Here is a 20,986-nt window from a genome sequence, read left to right as displayed (position 1 = left end):
GGAACATAAAAAAACACTTGGAACACAGAAAGGAACATAAAAAAGCTCAGTGATGAGATCTAATATACATGTTAATAGAGCTCCAGAAGGAGAGGAGAGAGAACAGAATAGAAACAATACTTGAGCAGATAACAGTCTAGAATTTCCTAAAGTCTGTGAAAAACATCAAGCAGTTTGCTATAGGGGTGTGACCCTCCAGAATCATATGTTGAAGTCCTAACCCTATACACCTCCACATGTGACATTATGTTAAAGTCTTTATAGAGGTAATTAAATTAAAATGAGGTCATTAGCATGGGCCCCAATCCTTATAGAAAGAGGAAATCTGGACACAGACACATACTCAGAAAAGACCATGTGGGGGCGCCTGGGTGGCGCAGTCGGTTAAGCGTCCGACTTCAGCCAGGTCACGATCTCGCGGTCTGTGAGTTCGAGCCCCGCGTCAGGCTCTGGGCTGATGGCTCGGAGCCTGGAGCCTGTTTCCGATTCTGTGTCTCCCTCTCTCTCTGCCCCTCCCCCGTTCATGCTCTGTCTCTCTCTGTCCCCCAAAAAAAAAATTTAAAAAAACGTTGAAAAAAAAAAAAAAAAGAAAAAAAAAAAAAAGAAAAAAAAAAAAAAAAGAAAAGACCATGTGAAGAGATACCGGGAGAAAATGGCCATCTGAGCTGTGCTGACAGCTCAGAGCCTGAAGCCTGTGTCGGATTCTGTGCCTCCCTCTCTCTGACCCTCTTCCACTCATGCTGTCTCTTAAAAAATAAACATTAAAAAAGAAAAAAAAAAGTATAAACTATATAAAATATATGTAAGTAAAATAGATAACAGCACAAAGGCCTGGGGGGAAGGGAACCCTACTATTTTAAGGGTCTTACATTAAGTATGAAACAATAGGATATTAATTTAAGATAATTAAGTTTAAGGAAATGTTAGGAACATGTATTGAATCCCTAGAGCAAACACTGAGAGAGTGAGAGGAAGATAGGGAGGAGAGAGGGAAGGAGGGAGAGAAAAATAAAGAAAAGAGAGAAAGTAAAAGATAAACTTAACCTTAAAAATCTCTGAGTAGGGGTGCCTGGGTGGCTCAGTTGGTTAAGTGTCCAACTGCGGCTCAGGTCATGATCTCATGGCTCGATCCTGCATCTGGCTCTATGCTGATAGCTCAGAGCCTAGAGCCTGCTTCAGATTCTGTGTCTCCCTCTCTGTCTGCCCCTCCCCTGTTCACATTCTCTCTCTCAAAAATAAATATTAAAAAAAAAACTTTTTAATTTTTTTGAGTAAAAAAAAAGGTGTAACAAGGAAACAAAGGACAGACAACACAAAAAGAAAGTATCAAGATGGTAGACTTAAATTCAAGCATATCAATAAATGCAATAAACACTCCAATTAAGAGACAAAGATTATTAGATTGGATTAAAAACAACAGTAAAACAAAAACAAGATCTAACTGTACACTGTTTTATTTTTTGGGGGGGCGCCTGGGTGGCTCAGTCGGTTGAGTGTCCGACTTTAGCTCAGGCCATGATCTCGCGGTTCTTGAGTTCGAGCCCTGCGTCGGGCTCTGTACTGACAGCTCAGAGCCTGGAGCTTGCTTCGGATTCTGTGTCTCCCTCTCTCTCTGCCCCTCCCCTGCTCACATTCTGTCTCTCTCTCTCTCTCAAAAATAAAGATTAAAAAAAATTTTTTTTAATACAAAGGTATAAACCAATAATTAGATACCTGGGAAAACATTTCTACAAATTTTTAGAAGACAGAAAGAGAATAGAAGAGTAAGAAAGAAGTGATGACTCAGGGGGAGAGAAAAATGAGGTCAGGAGCACGCAGAGGGAGAAAGGAGCTGATCTGACTTGCAGAATCCCCGAGCAGCTTTTATGTAGGAAATGATGAGTACAGAAGGGTAGAATGAGTAGTGGGGTTGAAATCAGGATAATTAATTAAGAGTGTGACCCCCCAGAGCCTCAGTACTACCTCCCTCGCAATCTCCATAGTCAGCAGCCAAGGCACTAGGCCTTGGGCAAAAACTGTGACCTCTCTAAAGAATGACAATTTCCTGGCAAAAAAAATTCCAACCTTCTGACACTTAGGGCAACTCTTGCCCCAAGTTAACAGTCAACTCTTCACCTTCAGACTTTACTAGTTAAACCCATGAGTAAATAATCCCTATGTATGTAGAGAAAGCCTCTCAATTTTTTCATACCTCATTTTTTTAAAGTTCACTTACTTATTTTGAGAAGAAAGAGAGAGCATGAGCAGGAGAGGGGTAGAAAGAAGGAGAAAGAAGATCTCAAGCAGGCTCTGCACTGTCAGCATAAAGCCCATTGAGGGGCTCGATCTCACGAACTGTGAGATCATGACCTGAGCTGAAACCAAGAGTCGGATGCTTAACCAACTGGGCCACCCAGGAGCCCCTTTAATACCTCATTCTTAAATATAAGTGGACAGAGATATTATCTGATTTTTGATAAAAGCTAAGATCGTAAAAGAGAAAGGCCAAGATAGCTAGAGAGGAAACACCTTAAGATCTTCCAGAAAGCAGAACAAAAAGATCAAGGTTGAGAAAACATGAGAACATAGAAGAGAAAGAAATTATCCCACAAATGAAGAACACCCATCTTTAGACTGAAAGAACCCTTCAAACAACCCATAATGAATGAAAAACAAAACCTCATATATATATATAAATCATTGTAAATGTTTCAGGACACTATGGATGGAGTCCCTGAAAGCTTCCAGACAGGAAAAAATAGTCCCCTACAAAGGGTCTTGCAAAGACTTCATACCACCCAAACTAATAATGTGAAAACAGAATAAAGGCATTTTGAGATCTAAGGACTCAGAAAAATTTATCTCTCACAAGCCTCCTTTTAGGGAAATGAACTGAGAATGTGCTCCACCAAAACAGGACAGAAAACCAAAAAGAAAGATATGGAGGGACGCTTGGGTGGCTTAGTTGGTTAAGTATCCGACTTCGGCTCAGGTGATGATCTCACAGTTCATGATCTCACAGTTCGTGAGTTCAAGCCCTGCGTCAGGCTCTGTGCTGACAGCTGGGAGCCTGGAGCCTGCTTCAGATTCTGTGTCTCCCTCTGTCTCTGTCCCTCCCCTGCTTGTGCTCTCACTCTCTCTCAAAAATAAATAAACATTCAAAAAAAAAGATGACATGGAATCTGTAAAATAAAGTGCTAAATATATAATCTATATATTATAAATCTGTAATATAAAGTGCTAAAATATAAGCGTATCAGTTAAAGAGTAGTCCTAGCATGACATCTAGCCACTTAAAACTGGAGCAGGAGAACAGAAGTTCAGGTAGGGAAGTTTCTGGAGGAAAATGTGAATTGAGAATATTTGATGAGATAGAGAATTTAGAGAAAGACAGAAAAAAAGGCTATGAGAAGGCAAACAATGCAAAAAAAAAAAAATCCTAGGAAAAAATTAAAAATCTCTAATATAACCATAGCTACCACAAGACCTTAATGGTGAACAATGTTTACACAGTTGTACTGTTAAGCTTTGTTTGTATTAATTTTCAGCCCTTAGAGCAAGGAAGTAACAATTATGATTACAGATTGAAATGTAAATATTACCAATGTTGACAGTGTAAAACTAAAGTTTACCGAAGTTGGAAAACTGAAGGGAGGGATGAAAACTAATGGGAAAGGAGAGGGAATAATTACTGCATTTTCAAAGTTGAGACTCTAGAGTTAGTGGTCAAAAACATTAAATATAGTACTACCATTTATGAAGGTAATCAACAGACTTAAAAGAGTTCTATACTAAAATCAACCACTCAGGCAACAACAGATGTTGGCGAGGATGCAGAGAAAGAGGATCTCTTTTGCACTGCTGCTGGGAATGCAAACTGGTGCAGCCACTCTGGAGAACAGTATGGAGGTTCCTCAAAAAATTAAAAACAGAACTACCCTATGACCCAGCAATTGCACTACTATGTATTTATCCAAGAGATACAGGTGTGCTGTTTTGAAGGGGTACATGCACCCCAATGTTTACAGCAGCGCTATGGACAATAGCCCAAGTGTGGAAAGAGCCCAAATGTCCATCAATGGATGAATGGATAAAGAAGATGTGGTATATATATACACAATGGAGTATTAACTCGGCAATCATAAAGAATGAAATCTTTCTAAAAAAATTTTTTTTAAAAATGTGTATTTATTTTTGAGAGAGACAGAGACAGAATGCGAGTGGGTTAGGGGCAGAGAGAGAGGGAGACACAGAATCTGAAGCAGGCTCCAGGCTCTGTGCTGACAGCTCAGAGCCTGACGCGGGGCTCGAACTCACAAGCTGTGAGATCATGACCTGAGCCGAAGTCGGACACTCAACCGACTGAGCCATCCAGGCGCCCCATACTCGGCAATCACAAAGAATGAAATCTTGCCATTGCCAACTACAAGGATGGAACTAGAGGGTATGATGCTAAGCGAAATCAGTCAGTCAGAGAAAGACAAATATCATATGACTTCACTCGTATGTGGAATTTAAGATTCAAAACAGATGAACATAAGGGAAGGGAAGCAAAAATTGTATCAACAAGGGAGGGGGACAAAACATAAGAGACTCATAAATATGGAGAACAAACAGGGTTGCTGGAGGGGTTGTGGGTGGGTGGATGGGCTAAATGGGTAAGGGGCATTAAGGAAGACATTTGTTGGGATGAGCACTGGGTGTTACACATAGGGGATGAATCACTGGAATCTACTCCTGAAATCATTATTGTACTCTATGCTAACTGACTGGGATGTAAATTAAAAAATAAAAATAAATAAAAAATAAAAAAATTAAATATAAGTGTTCTATAATGTTGGGAGAAGGAGGAAGGGGCATATAAGTGAAAGCCTCATTTGTCATACCAAGAAGTTAACAGGTATTTCTTAAATAGGATAACTCAAGAAAGAACAATATAGGCATATTATTCAGAAATATGAAGGTAAATGTCAAAGAAAATTAGCTAAATGAGATAAAAGGGATTGCTTCTAGTAAGTGGGACTGGTGGGATCTACTCTACTGTATGCTTTTATAACCATATATATCAATTAAAACTATTTAAAAAAAATAAGTATAAAACAGATAGGTTCTTTCAGAGGTCACTAGTAACAGAATGTCTCCATCCAGTTTTGTGGTGAAACAAGAAAGTGTATATACTTCTGCCCAATTCTATATCCTGAAACAGTAGCTTGGCACATGCCCTTTGAAATGCTAAAACATAAGGCTTCATAGCAAAGCTCAATGGTCAGGGTATCTGTGAACTTTAGTGTCAGAAAGAACCAGGTCTTAATTTAGACGCTTCCACTTGCTGGCTCTATCACTTTGCACAAGGGTCACTCTTCTTCTTTAAAAGTAACTTCTTCATCCATGAACTGGAGGAAATAATGTTTACCCCTGGAGTTAGAGAACCCTTATAGTTAACAGTCGCTGATTTATAGTAAGCAATTGATACATGTTAGGTTTAATTATTACTTACATTGGCCACCACTTTTACTTCTTTGTACTGTGCTTCATAGAAAATTCCAGCATTTTCCAGTGCTTCTGTTAATGAGGGCCCATTTTTCACCTGCTTATCTAAACCATTCACAAATTCCTCGAGCTTGGAACTTGCCTCTTCAAATTCTTTGGAGAACTTCTTTCCCCCTGTCTTATCTAAAATAACAGAGGAAGTATTCGTTTCAGGATAAAACAGAAAACGTAAAAAAATGTAATCTTTTGAAGAAAACCCCTCTTTACATAACTTGTGAACCTCTTCTTGCTGTGTTAGTATGTAATATTCTCAGTCTCAGTTTCACTTAAGGTGAAGCTTCTCCAAATCACAAAACCCACAAAACATATTATTAAAACAATTCATGTGAACCTGCTAGAGTGCAGCCAAGAGTGTATCATGAAGGCTCCTGTAATTAAGGTGAAAAAAAGAAAGTTCAGCTAAAAGGAAGTGTGTTGACTGTTTTTCTTCAAAAATTGGATGCTGAGCTGCTAATTAGGAGTATCAGGATGAGGCTCAATTCTGTTCACTTAGATTCACTATGGAATGTGAGAAAATGGAGGTTCAGAAAAGTAAAGATGAAGACTGAAGATATATCACAGTAAAAATTCTTCCTTCCTACCTGAAGATCCCTGATAATTTGTTATCAGCAGACTACAAATCACGAATTGTTTTTTCAATAATAGTGATAGTACAAAATGTTACTTACTCTCCTAACTATCCCCATCTTTCCCAGTGACTACCAGAACATGTCTTCAGATGTGGGTACAAATTTTGACTTTGCTTTTTATCAGCTGTATAACTTGTGCAAGTTATAATCAGTGTTCAGTTATAACCTGAAGCCTCAGATTTCTCGTGTACAAAATGGAAGTTTTTAATATGCTTCTGGGTTGTTGTGAGTATTAAATTAGATAACAATTGTTAGATTTAAAGTATGGTGCAAAGGGGTGCCTGTGTGGCTCAGTCAGTTAAGAGTCCACCTTCAGCTCACATCACAATCTCATGGTTAGTTAGTGAGTTTGAGCCCCATGTTGGGCTCTGTGCTGACAGCTCAGAGCCTGAAGCCTGCTTCGGATTCTGTGTCTCCCTCTCCCTCCACCCCTCCCCCACTTGTGCTCGGTCTCTCAGAACTAAATAAATGTTAAAAAAAAAAAAAGTTTTTAAAGTATGGTGCAAGAACAAAACAGGTGCCAAAATGAATAGTTGGCAGCCATTTACTCATGATTTCAAAAATATTTATCAAATGCCTATTATGTAGCAGGCATTACTCTAGGTACTAGGATACTGCATGAACAAATAAGGATAATTTCTACCTTCACGAGATTTACATTCTAACACTTTTTTTTTTAAGTTTATTTATTTTGAGAGAGAGAGAAAGTGTGAGTTGGGAAGGGGCAGAGAGAGAGGGAGAAAGAGAAAATCCCAAGCAGGCTCCGTGCTGTCAGCTCAGAGCCTGATGTGGGGGTTTGAACTCACGAACCATGAGATCATGACCTGAACCAAACTCAGACACTTAACTGACTGAGCCACCCACGCAATCCTCTAGTACATTATTAATTTGTTATTTATAATTTACAACCCAAGGAAAAGAGACCAACTAACTAGATGTTATGGGGCATTACACTGACCTTACTAAAGAACATACCCAGGGGTACCTGGGTGGTTCAGTCAACTGAGCATCTGACTCTTGAGTTTGGCTCAGGTCACGATCCCAAGGTTGTAGGATCAAATCCCGTGTCGGGCTCTGTGCTGAATGTGGAGCCTGCTCAAAATTCTCTCCCTCCCTGGGGTGCCTGGGTGGCTCAGTCGGTTAAGTGTTCGACTTCAGCTCAGGTCATGATCTAATGGTCCGTGAGTTCAAGCCCCTCGTTGGACTCTGTGCTGTCAGTTCAGAGCCTGGAGCCTGCTTCGGATTCTGTGTCTTCCTCTCTCTCTGCCCTTCCCCCACTCATTCTATGTCTCTATCGAAAAATGAATAAACGTTAAAAAAGAAAAATTAAGAAGATTCTCTCCCTCCTTCCCTCTGTCCCTCTCCCCAGCTCATGCTCACTCTCTGGAATAGATAAACTTTAAAAAATAAAAAATAAATAAAGAACATACCCAAGCCACATTATCACACATGTGAAATACATTTGTCTATATATAACCTAACACAGCAAGAAAGCACTAGAAGTAAGGAGAGGGAAAGAATTGTTTTATGATTTTTTTTAGATTTCTTTTTTCCCCTGCTTTATTGAGATACAATTAAAATATAACACTGGGTAAGTGTAAGGTATGCAATGTCAAAGACAGGACTTTACTTATGAAATTCATATGCATGAAATCACTACCTGGAAAACCAGAAGTGCCACAACTGGTCTCCAAAATCTAAGGTTCTCTTTAGGGGAGAAGCCAGTCTGATCATTGAAAAATTACAGACCTGGGAACAAAATCTGAGGTATTCTATTTAAAAAGATGTAAGTATTACCTTTTAAACACTTCAGAGTTTCTGTGCTGCACACATCCACCCTCATAGTCGACAGCTGTTTTTCCTTCAACTCTATCTGATCCTCTGAGCGCTTGTACAGTAACAGCTCTTCAATGAGGGCCTGGGACTGAACACAGACCAGAATCATATTCATTTATGAAATCATTCATTTACTCTATCTATTCCCATTAACATAAAACATGTCTAAAACCTAACAAAACCAAGAGGAAAGAGGCTCTTTGCACTTCCTCATAATCAGAGATATTAATACCAATTTTCATAACAAAACTGTATTTTTAGTTATATACTTTACAAGATCCTATCCTTGATTATTCAAAGCTAATTGATGCATACAAAGTTAAGGCTAAGACAAAGGTCCATTTATATCTTCCTTAAATTTTAATGAGATACACATAGTGTTATGTTAACTCTAAGCAAGTTCTAATTTAGTAGTACTTCACCAAAGGATGAACCCCTTGTCGGGGACCTCGGCTGGTAATAGAACCTGGCTGGTCATAGATATTCTGGAAGAAGGTTAATTTTTCCATTAAGGCAACATATAAAACTCTATGTAATATAATCCCAATCTAGATTGCTTCAGAACAGTTGAAACTTGTTTAAAATATAACTGATGTACAACTGAATAAAAATAAATTTTACTGGACTATATAGGGAACTATAACAAAATGGGTGAATAAAGCTTTGGCATGTTAAATGCATTCTTTAACTTACTCGAAATTCGGCAACTATCTTAGACTTGAGAGCAGCTTTTGGATTCGTGGATGCTGTTGAATTAAATAAAAGGTCATTAAGAATACAGACACAAAAAGTTGACAAATAGTGAGGAAGTTTTTCAGGTCTATAATTAAGGGTGTATTTATGAACATATATCAAATATGCACATTTAAGTAATAATATAATTCCTAGAATAAGTATTTCTGTAATATTTCATATTCCTTGAATATTCATATTCCTCAGATATGAAATTTCAACACTTCCACGCATGGCCAATATAAAAATGTACTCTTTATTTATTTAATTTAAAAATGTTTATTTTTGAGAGAATGAACACAAGCAGGGGAGGGGGGGATGAGGGGCGGGGGGGCAGAGGATCCAAAGCAGGCTCTGTGTTGACAGCAGCGAGCTCGATGCAGGGCTTGAACTCATGAACCGCGAGATCATGACCTGAGCTGAAGTCAGACACTCAACTCACTCAGCCACCCAGGCGCCCCTAAAAATATACTATTTAGGTACATCTAACCTACTTACCTCCAACAGACCCTTTAAATCACAAAGTCCTAGAATTATGGATTTGGAGATTCTGAGATACATGAAGTACCTTGTTTCCTAGTCTAAGAGGATCTCAGTACCTCAAATTAAGAGTGTTCAGGAGCAGGACATCCAATTAATCCTGAGCACTGGCTGAAGAAAATTGCTTACAAACATCAACTCTATTCCTACGATTTAAGCTTTGGATTTCTTTTTCTGCTGACTCAATTCACAGCAAAAACAGGCAGGGAGAGTTCTAAGCACATTACCGCTGTGGTTCAACTTGGGCTGAAATGATGACTCTTGCTCTTCCTAAGCATGCAACTTATGAGCAAAAGGATGTCAGGACTCCCTTAATCATGATGAATATCATATACTTGCTGGAGTGAAACCATCCCAAGTGTCTTGTTTTACCTCCCAATTCTTACTGTCTTCTACCTCGTTCCCTCCACACCAAGTCCTTCTCAATATTCCTCAGTTTGGCCCACAGCAGCCTATCACATGCAGAATTCCACTCCCTTGATCTCATGCTGGGTAAACATGATAAACATAGCAGGAGCTCCTGTTAGAGAGTGGGCTTCTGGCCAGGATTTGAGGCCCATGTCTAATCTGGTAGAGTGTCCCCAAATCTGAAGGATTTCATGGCTCCCACATAAATGCTTCTTAATGCCTAGTCTCCTCTTCAGCTCTGTTGTTTAATGCCAGCTGCCTCTACCTTCATATATCTTTCAGTCTGAGAGTTAGCCTGGGCACTATCAAGCATTTTTCTTCTTTCACTCCCCCAACTACTCTTGAATCTTCACTCATTTAAACCCTTTTTCTGCATTTCCTTTGTTTAAAAGTAGGGGTTTTTTTTGTTTTTGTTTTTTTAAAGAAGTAACTCCATGATGGCTTGTTTAATATAAGTCACTGGGTCACTCTCCCAGGCCTGGAAAACACAGGCTTCCCCATGGTTTATGCCAGGTACGATGTCAAATGGTCTACATTTTCTTCTGCTCCAAAAAGAGGAGGTAATTTTATATTAGTTGAGATTTTGTTCCTTACTTTGTGATTTCTTCCACTGCTTATTCGGTTGTTTGTTCAGATTTTCTTTCAGCTGCTTCTGAGTTTTGAAAGTGGTACCTGGAAAACATTTCAGTTTTTGCAATCTGGCATTATGGGAAGCTGTTCTGTCTGTCCACTTCAGTGTCAAAGTTGTAGCATTGAAAAAAGGCAATCCGAGACTGTGTGTTGTTTCTTTCTTTCTTTTCCTTTCATTTTTATAAAAAAAATAAAAACACCCACCAGATCTAAGAAGCTGTCAAATAAACATGATTTCTATCATCAATAAAGTCACTGATTTTTGAGAAGAATAGGGCAGGAAGCTTAAAAATACTAGTTACCACATTCAAATGAAGAATTTAACAGCTTCTTAGAAGATGCTATTTTTAAAGCAAATTTCTAATCAAATAATGTCAAGGTGTCAGATATCACCAACTTCCATTTAATGACTCAAGTAAATACACCTAATACATCAGAAGTAAGTAACTTCATAAAAATAAATACACAATTTATTGCAAATCTAAACCAAAACAGAGACTAAAGAATGCTTAATATATATGCTTAGTATCAAATAGCTTACTGGAAACTGAAACCCCATAAAAAAAAAATCCTCCAAGAGTAAATGGACAGGGCAGTAATTGTTAAAACACGAACAGTTAAAAATGCTCAAAGTAAAGTAAGTGTAGGAAAATAATCAGCCATCATCACGTAATATACATGACTTTCTCTAGTCAATACAAACAAAATCCAACCCTCCCCAAACCAATTCTATTTAAATTTTAATTCAAACAGATTTTTGTAAGTATTTAATTTTAAATAAATAGGGCCCAATTCAAAACTTTATTTTTCATTGTTATGCAACAGGCCTACATCTATAAAATATATTTAATTTTAAAGACTCAATGATTTTTTTTTTTTTTTTTAGGAGAGAAAATACACTTACTCAAAGCTTCTCTCAGTGCCATTATCATTTCTTCTGGGTACACATTTCTATCTTCCCAGATTTTGAAGATTCGTTCTATAGACTTAGAGACAGATGGATCCCTGAGAAGAAAAAGTGACACAGACATATAAAAATGTGAATTTATATCTCAAACTAGAAATCTGAAACAAAATTATTTTCCAAATGTCTTCTGATGTTTAAGATATATTTTTTTTTTTCAGGGTGCCTGGGTGGCTCAGTCAGTTGAGTGTCTGACTCTTGACTTCAGCTCGGGTTGATTCCAGGGTTGTGGGATCAAGCCCTACGTTCAGCTCCACACTGAGCATGGAGCCTATTTAAGATATTTTCTCTCTCTCTCTCTCTCTCCCTCCCCCCCGCTGCCCCCTCCACTGCTCGCATGCTCTCTTCCTAAATAAATAAATAAATAAATAAATAAATAAATAAATAAATATTTTTCCCTACAGTGTCTAGTAAGCTAAAATCTTCACTCTTTTGCCAAAACATAAGAGACTCTTAAAAACTGAGAACAAACTGAGGGTTGATGGGGGGTGGGAGGGAGGGGAGGGTGAGTGATGGGTTCTGAGGAGGGCACCTGTTGCAATGAGCACTGGGTGTTGTATGGAAACCAATTTGACAATAAATTTCATATTTAAAAAAAATCTTTACTCTTAAAAATTTTTCATTTTCGTTTTTATTTAAATTTTTAAAAATTGAAGTACAGTTGACACATTAAGATCATAAACATTCTTATTTAACACTTTTTATCAATGACGTTTATGAGGTTATGGACAGTGCACTAAGCCTTCTGACGGATATGAAGTTATGAGGGCTGGTCCACGTGCTCACTGATGCAACTGGCATTCCAAAAGAGCAGGTGAATTTAATAAAATGAAATCTAATATAGAAGCATCTGGCCCCCAAACCAACTATACTAGTACAGAATGAGAGTACAGTATTTGGCAATGCTATAAAGTGTGCTTTTTCTTAAAGGTATAGTTGGAAATAATCATGAATCAATCATGTACTGTAACAAGTTTTTCAGAAAGCTATCCCCTAATACTGTAAGAAAACATATCTAGAATGAGGGAGGGGAGGGTTATCACTTTCCTGTTTGCTTTACAGATGGGAGTTCTGCATCAGCTGGTCATCACACTTTAAGGAGGAATATTGTTAAAGTAGAAGTATTTGATTACTAGGAAGCAAAAATTAAACAATTATCAGGAAGCAAAAATTAAAATCATGTCTTACCTGAAACTGTAGAAGAAAAACAATGCAAAAGAAACAAACCAAAACAAAACAAAAAGACAAAATGGGAACTTAATCTCTTCCCAGGTGAATCCACCAACCCATATGGAGACTGAAGATAAAAAACTGAGTGATACCGGTTTTATGGCTCCTTTCAAGCAGGAGACTCTTTAAATCTGTAACATCATGTATCACAAAAGACTTTTTAACCAAATAACAGCATGTATAGGAAAGAGAAAATTGTATTAAACTTCTACAGATATTTTCTACGGATTTATGAACCAAGGCACTCTATTCTCATTTCTTGTTTTTTATGCTGATAATCTTCCTCTCATATACATTTATATATATATACATATATGTATATATATATATATATATACACACTTATATATATATTTATATATATATTTATATATATATATATATTACATATAATAGTATATATAGTATTTACACAGTAATATTATAGTAGTATATAGTATATATAAGTATGTTATATTTTATAACCACTATAATATAAATACTATATATAATATATACACATTATACTATACATATTATGTGTATACATAACACTGAAATAATTATGGGAAAGTATAAAGAAAAACTTGACTGATTTTCACCAAATGGAGATTTACAGTCTACCAACTTCAGTATTCTACCTTTAAGTCTTTTTTTCCAATATGGATGCTACTATTGTATATGAAACCAATTTTATATTATGTATGTGTGTGTCCATAACTGTATTCTATTCTTTTCATTTAATGAAACAAGCATTTCCCAATGTTCCAATCAATTCCTTATAAAAATTACTTTTAAATTTTTTATGTTTATTTATTTTTGAGAGAAAAAGAGAGAGAGACAGAGTGTGAGCAGGAGAGGGGCAGAGATAGAGGAAGACACAGAATCTGTAGCAGGTTCCAGGCTCTGAGCTGTCAGCACAGAGCCCAACGCAAGGATCGAACCGAACCCATGGACCGTGAGATCATAACCTGAGATGAAGTTGGACACTCAACCGATTGAGCCACCCTTGCATCCCTAAAAATTACTTTTATAATGACAATACTCTATCATCCAAAATTTATCACCTGCCTACTGTTACGTATACTTAGGGTTATTTCTAGATTTGTTACTTTAATTAATACTGCAATAAGTATTTTTTGATCCAAGTCTTTCTCCTTAATAATGCCAAAATGTTTTTTTCTAAGAGGGTTATACTCCAACCACCAGTGTAAACATACTGTTCACCAAACTTCTGCAGCAATGGTTGGTCTCACTTCAATTTGTATTCCTAATCCCAATTTAACCATTTTACCCTCTTAAAAAATTTTTACTCTCAAAAATGTCATTATACTTAGAATCACCCCAGACCTAAAAAATTTTCAAGATTTTGCCACATTTTCTTCATCTATCTTTTCTTTGTTACAGTATTTTTTCCTTTTCATTTTTTTACACTGAAGATTTATTTTTTAGTTTATTTATTTTTGAGAGAGAGCAAGCAAATACAAGCGGGGGAGGGGCAGAGAGAGGAAAGAGTGAGACACAATCCAAAGCAAGCTCCAGGCTCTGAGCTGACAGCACAGAGCCCAATGTGGGGCTCGAATCCATGAACTGTGAAATCATGACCTGAGCTGAAGTTGGATGCTTAACCAACTGAGCCACCCACATGCCCCAAACTGAAGGCTTATTTATTTATTTTTTATTTTAGAGAAAGAGAGAGAGCATGCATGAGCGGGAGAGAGGGGAAGAGGGAGAGAGAGAATCTTAAGCAGGCTCCACGCTCAGCATGGAGCCAGATGCAGGGCTCGATGTAACTAACCGTGAGATCGTGACCTGAGCTGAAATCAAGAGTCAGAGGCTTAATTGAGCCACCCAAGCACCCCAAGATTTTATTTTTAAGTAATCTCTACACCCAATGTTGGGCTTGAACTTGTAACCCCAAGATCAAGAGTCACATGCTCCACCAACTAAGCCAGGCAGGTGCCACTTTGTTGCACTAAAGTAAAACTTTGGTTTGTGAGCACAGTTCGTTCTAGAAACATGCTTGTAAACCAAAGCACTCGTATATCAAAGTGAATTTCAAGAACCATCGGGTCAGTTGTGATCATGTGACATTCGGCATCATATACTATTAATATTGCGAGACATCACTCATTTATCAAGTTAAAATTTGTTAGAAATGTTTGCTCACTTTGAGGAACAGTCACAATACAAGTTACATTCAAGGTTTTACTGTATTTTATTTTTTTTTAATTTTTTTTAATGTTTATTTATTTTTGAGACAGAGAGAGACAGAGTATGAATGGGGGAGGGTCAGAGAGAGAGGGAGACACAGAATCTGAAGCAGGCTCCAGGCTCTGAGCTGTCAGCACAGAGCCCGACGTGGGGCTCGAACTCACGGACCATGAGATCATGACCTGAGCCGAAGTCGGACACTTAACCGACTGAGCCACCCAGGTGCCCCAAGGTTTTACTGTATTTTAAAGCAAATCCCAGTTATCATGTCATTTTGCCCCTACTCTAAAAAAATTCTAACAGTTGGTTATACAACAACAGTGTTACTATCATGCCTAATAAAATTAACAATAATTCACTGGCACCATCTTCATTTGTTCTACAATCAAATTTCCTTGAATGTTTAAAAAATGTCCACTTATGGTTGGTTTGTTTGAATTGGGATTCAAAGAAGGTCAACACATTGCATTTGGTTATGTCTCTTAAATCTTTTTTAATCTAGAGCAATTAGATTACATTGTTCTCAGTATTTTTCCCATGCCATTTACTAATGCTAAAGTTGAGGGGTCAGCTCTCCAGCAGAACATTCCACACTCTAGCTTTATTTATTTGCTTCTGTTGGTGTCATTTAACTTGTTCCACTGCCTGAATTTCTTCTAGATGAAAATTATTTGCATTACATACATGCTTAAATTTGGGAGAGTGAATACTTAACTAATGATACTATATACTCTATACTGTATCCTATCAGGACATACACAAATGTCTGGATACCCCACCTTTAATAACACTAAAACTGATCAATGGAATGAGGTAATATTTTCTCTTGTGAACTGTGCCTATCTGATCACTAGCATTTTAGTGTTTATCTAAGGATTAAGTTTTATATATAAAATATTAATTATTTTGCCAACATTACAAATACCTTTGCCCATTCTGCACTTTAATTTAAAAAAATTTTTTTAATGTTTATTTATTTATTATTATTATTTTTTAATGTTTATTTGTTTTTGAGACAGAGAGAGAGCATGAACGGGGGAAGGTCAGAGAGAGGGAGACACAGAATCTGAAACAGGCTCCAGGCTCTGAGCTGTCAGCACAGAGCCCGACGTGGGGCTCAAACTCACGGACCGCGAGATCATGACCTGAGCTGAAGTCGGCCGCCTAACTGACTGAGCCACCCAGGCGCCCCTAGATTTTATTTTTTAAGGGCCACCTGGGTGGCTCGGTCGGCTGAGTGGCCCAACTCTGGATTTCAGCTCAGCTCATGATACCAGGGCTGTGGGATCAAGTCCCGCATGGGGTTCTGTGCTGAGCATGGAGCCTGCTTGGGATATTCTCTCTCTCTCTCTCTCTCTCTCTCTCTCTCTCTCTCTCTCTCTCTCTCTCTCTCTCTCTCCCCCTCTCTCTCTCTCATCTTCTGCCCCTCCCCACTTTCTCTCTCTCTCTCTAAAGAAAATTAAAAATTAACAACAACAAAAAACTTTCTAAAAGATTTTATTTTTAAAGTAATCTCTATACCTGACATAGGGCTTGAACTTAACCCTGAGACCAAGAGTCCCATGCTCCACCAACTGAGCCAGCCAGGTATCTCTAGGTTTCTTCATTTGTAAAAGTGATTTTTAATAATTTGTTGGCTCTAAAATTCCTAAATTTGTTCATTATTTATACAAACACAGAACTCTCAAACTTCTACAATTCAACCATCCCTCTCTTATATTTAGGAATTCTGTGAAAATAAAACCAAAACAAAACCCAGAATGGCAGTTTTATTTACCTTGTTATTCTAGGCCTCTATTTTAGCCATTACTGATCACAATCTCAATTTCTACAGAATGTACAATTATTACCACATACAACACAAGAAATTAATTATAAACTGTGTTGTTTGACTTATAAGTAACAAACAACAAGCTGACCTTATAGAATTGCTAAGATATCCAACAGATGCTTCCTTTGCTAGCACCCCCCATTTCTGACTTTAAAACAGCGAAGTATTGGCAAATTATTTCAAAGCATAAAGTTGATGAAGAGTACAGAAGGATGGGGTGCCTAGGTGGCTCAGTCAGTTGGGTTTCAGATTCTTGGTTTCGGCTCAGGTCATGGTCTTGCGATTTTGTGGATTCAGGCCCTATGTGGGGCTCTGCACTGGCAGTGTGGAGCCTGCCTGGAGTTGTCTCTCTCTTGCGCTCTCTCTCTGCCCCTCCCCCACTCACGTTCTTTCAGAATAAATACACTTAAAAAAAAAAGAAAAAGAGTACAGGAGGAGGTGCCCAGGAATCACAGTCAAAATAAACAGAGCTAAACAGCACAATCTTGTACCTCACTCAGGGGAGTATTTTTGATCAATATCTTATTTCTGGGATTTCATGTGTCAGGTGCTTAGTGAATATTTGCTAACTGACTGAATGGAAGACTAAATAATAAGTCAACTTAAGGAAATAATCAGTATTTAATCAAAAACCTTGGAGTTTAGAAATTAGATGAAGATAGATTTTACCTCTAAAATCTTTTTTATTTTTTATCTTATCTTTTTTATTTGCCTATAACAAATATTTTCCCTAGTGTGTCACTTGTCATTAATTTTATGGTGTCTTATATAATGCAGAACTCTAATGCTGATGTAATTAAATTCATAAATATTTTATTATCAGTTCTTTGTGTCTTTATAAGAGCTTTTTAACCATTAGAATCATAAAAGTAGATTTGTTTCTAACATTTTTCTAATTATAAATTTTTTTTAATGTTTATTTATTTTTGAGAGAGAGAGAGAGAGAAGAGAGTGGGAGCAAGTAGGGGAGGGGCAGCAAGAGAGGGGAAAAGAGGATCTATAGCAGAGAGCCTATGGTGGGGCTCAAACTCATGAACTGTGGGATCATGACCTAAATTCAAGTCAGATGCTTAACCAACTGAGCCACCCAGGTGCCCGTGTTTCTAACATTTTAAAAGTTTTGTTTTATACACTAAGGCAATTTATTTGGAATATATTTGTGTGTAAGGTATAGAAAAACATTTAATATTTAATTTTATTTTTTCTGCACGGAAAGCCTACGTTCCAAACTCACTTATTGAAGAGTTCATTTTTCCCCCAATGATTTGTAATGCACTTCTACCATTACAACTTCTCCCACACATGTATAGTTCCATTTCTGGGCTTTCTGTTTTGTTCCTTAAATCTATCCTTACACTGATACTACATTCATTTATAATTACTATAGTCAAATAATAAATCTTGATGTTTCGTAAGTTAAGTCCTACTCACTGCTAACCAACAGTCTTGGCTACTTCTAGACATTGACTCTTCTATATGAACTTTAGAATCAGCATAACAAGTTTCTTTAAATGTCCTATTGGGATTTTTATTAAAGTGTACTATACTTACATGCTATTACCTTTTGTAACAGTTTATAATTTTCTCCAGAGAAGTCTTAACACCCTTTTATTCTAGATACCAAATATGGCTTTATAACTTTTGTTACTGTTATGAATGTTTTTCTATATTTTTTGGTTGGTTATTTCTGACATATTGAAATAACGTATTGATTCCTAGATGTTGATTTGTACCCAGCAACCCTGCTAAATCCTTTTTAGCCCTTGGATTTCCTATGAAGCTAATGGCAAAGTCTCCATATATCTTTTTACAGTTTTATGATCCCATTGGTTACATTCTATAATTCTTTAACAACTACAAATTAGATTTACAAAGTAAGTATAAAGCAAATACCACGGGAACCTGGGTGGGTGGCTCAGTCAATTAGGCTTCTTACTCTTGATTTCGGCTCAGGTCATGATCTCAAGAGTTCTTGGGTTTGAGCCCCATGTGGGGCTCTGTGCTGATAGTGCAGAGCCTGGTTTGGATTCTCTGTCTTCTTCTCTCTTATCCCTCCCCTGCTTGCACTCTCTCTTTTAGCAACAAATTACAAATTGCAATGCAAGCATGATAACATATAAATTGTTTTCATTTTATCAAGCCTATAATACTTACTATTCAATTATTTCACCATTTTTCTTCATCTACATTACTGAAAATATTTTTCACAGCGTATGGTGAAATCATTAGTGCCTTCACCTGATGCAAAAATTATGTATATATTAAAGCCATATTTAATCTGTTCTCATTAGCTTCTGATAAAGTAGTATCATCTCATGCCAAAATATGCAATCACCAAAAAAAACAAAAACAAAAAACCCCACACCAAAAAAAAACACACCAAAAAATGCAATCACAAACACATTAACACAGCTACTGAAAATGAGTTACAGAACTGCTATAAAATATTCATACAGGGGCATGGCCAATTTTCTTAAAAAAAATTTTTTTAACATTTATTTTTGAGAGACAGAGACAGAGCACGAGACGGGTAGAAGCAGAGAGAGAGAGAGAGAGGGAGACACAATCTGAAGCAGGCTCCAGGCTCCAAGCTGTCAGCACAGAGCCCGATGTGGGACTCAAACCCATGAACCACGAGATCATAACCTGGATTGAAGCTGGACACTTAACTGACCGAGCCACCCAGGCACCCCACCAATTTTCTTAATGTTAGGTGCTGACTTCCTTAATGATTTCCTTATATTTCTTCTATCTGTGGGACGGCTTGATAGAATCCATTTTATTAATACCAACAAATAGTTGTTTCATACCCCATGTGTAAGCCAAAAGGGCATGCTCATAGGTCTGACCATTCTTGGAGTTACTTTCTTCAAATTCACCAAACACCAGCAGCAACAATCAGGACAGCACAGTCAGCCTGAGATGTACCTGTAATCGTGTTTTCTATAAAGTCTGTGTCCTGGAGCATACTGAGGGTCACATAAGACTTGCTGTCTTTAATTTTCACAGGGAGGTATCAATGGTGATGCCATGGTCACATTCAGCTTTCAATTTATCGAAGATCCAGGAGTACTTGAAGGAGCCCATTCCCATAAAAGCAGCTGCTTTCTCTTATTTTTCATCCCATCACATTTGTGATCAAGTGGCCAGCAGTGGCAGACTTGTTTTCCAACAACAACCAGTGTTGATATAAATCCTCTCCTTTACCATTCTGGCTTGGCTTTAGCGGTGGTTTTCATGACACTTGTGTTCGGGTGGCAAACCCATTGCAAAACAGGGGGATGTTCTTATGGAAAGATTTCTGACTGCTGATCGAATTTATTCGGTGGTTATAGGATTATTAAGTCCTGAATTTTTTCTTTGAGCCATTTTAGTTACTTGTATTTTTGATGAACTTAACCATACTGTCTAAATTTCCAAATTCACTGGAATAAAGCCGTTCCTATTATTCTTTTATGGTCTGGAACATCTGTAATCATACCCACCTTCTACATTCTTTTTTCAAAGTTTTATTTATTTAAGTATTTACTCTACACCCCACATGGGGCTCAAACTCATGACCCCAAGATCAAGAGTCATATGCTCAAGCGACTGAGCCACCCAGGTGCCCCAAGAACAGAGCCACCCAGGTGTCCCCAATTTCCTATCTTAAAGTAGTTTTGTATCATTTATTATCAGTATTCTCATCTGCAAAATGAAGATAATACTTTTTGCCTCTAATTATATTATATAATTGGTTTGAGAGTCAAAGAATAACAAACATGGAAAGGAATGTGTTAAATTATATACTAATGTAAAAATATTTTTAAAAGAAGGGTCACAACAGTGATTTGGTAACATTAATTTGTTAATAATAATCACAGGAGTAATCGTTATTGTCAACCTCAACATCACAGCAGCAACTAACACTTATTAAGTGTTCATTATATGCCAGTGGCTTTTCTAAGCACTCTCTCTATATAATATTAACTCATTTAGTTCCCACACTCTATGGGGTGGGTACTATTATTGGCAGATTTATACAGATAAGAATATACAGATAAAAAAACTGATGCTAATTTATTTTTTTTTATGGGTTTGATGTGGAAACCCACTAGTTTTATTTACTTTTCTTTTTCAAGTTTTTATTTAAATTCCAGTTAGTTGGGGCGCCTGGGTGGCGCAGTCGGTTAAGCGTCCGACTTTAGCCAGGTCACGATCTCACGGTCCATGAGTTCGAGCCCCGCGTCAGGCTCTGGGCTGATGGCTCAGAGCCTGGAGCCTGTTTCCGATTCTGTGTCTCCCTCTCTCTCTGTCCCTCCCCCGTTCATGCTCTGTCTCTCTCTGTCCCAAAAATAAATAAACGTTGAAAAAAAAAAATTAAAAATAAATTCCAGTTAGTTAACATTTAGTATAATATTGGTTTCAGTAGTAGAGTTTTGTGATTCATTCACTTACATACAACACCCAGTGCTCACCACAAGT

At 37.4% G+C, this 20,986-nt stretch overlaps 1 protein-coding gene across 7 annotated transcripts in view; it reads right to left on the bottom strand.

The window, feature by feature from the left end:
* RPRD2 (regulation of nuclear pre-mRNA domain containing 2) overlaps positions 1–20,986 on the bottom strand; it is a 96,419-nt gene that overhangs the window by 22,833 nt on the left and 52,600 nt on the right. For 4 of the 7 annotated variants that reach the window (XM_042994022.1, XM_007088060.3, XM_042994023.1 and 1 more), the window contains exons 3-7: positions 11,209–11,309; positions 10,269–10,346; positions 8,688–8,740; positions 7,956–8,082; positions 5,477–5,652 (exon numbers count right to left, since the gene is read on the bottom strand). In XM_042994022.1, coding sequence (XP_042849956.1) covers positions 5,477–5,652; positions 7,956–8,082; positions 8,688–8,740; positions 10,269–10,346; positions 11,209–11,309 — 535 coding nt within the window. The remainder of the gene's footprint in view (positions 1–5,476; positions 5,653–7,955; positions 8,083–8,687; positions 8,741–10,268; positions 10,347–11,208; positions 11,310–20,986) is intronic. The other 3 variants (XM_007088061.3, XM_015540194.2, XM_042994025.1) reach the window with 1 other exon arrangement.

The sequence above is a fragment of the Panthera tigris genome, chromosome C1 (genome assembly GCF_018350195.1).
Source record: "Panthera tigris isolate Pti1 chromosome C1, P.tigris_Pti1_mat1.1, whole genome shotgun sequence".
Taxonomy (NCBI): domain Eukaryota; kingdom Metazoa; phylum Chordata; class Mammalia; order Carnivora; family Felidae; genus Panthera; species Panthera tigris.
Note: the sequence above shows the minus strand (reverse complement) of the source record. Positions and strands in the feature narration are given on the sequence as shown.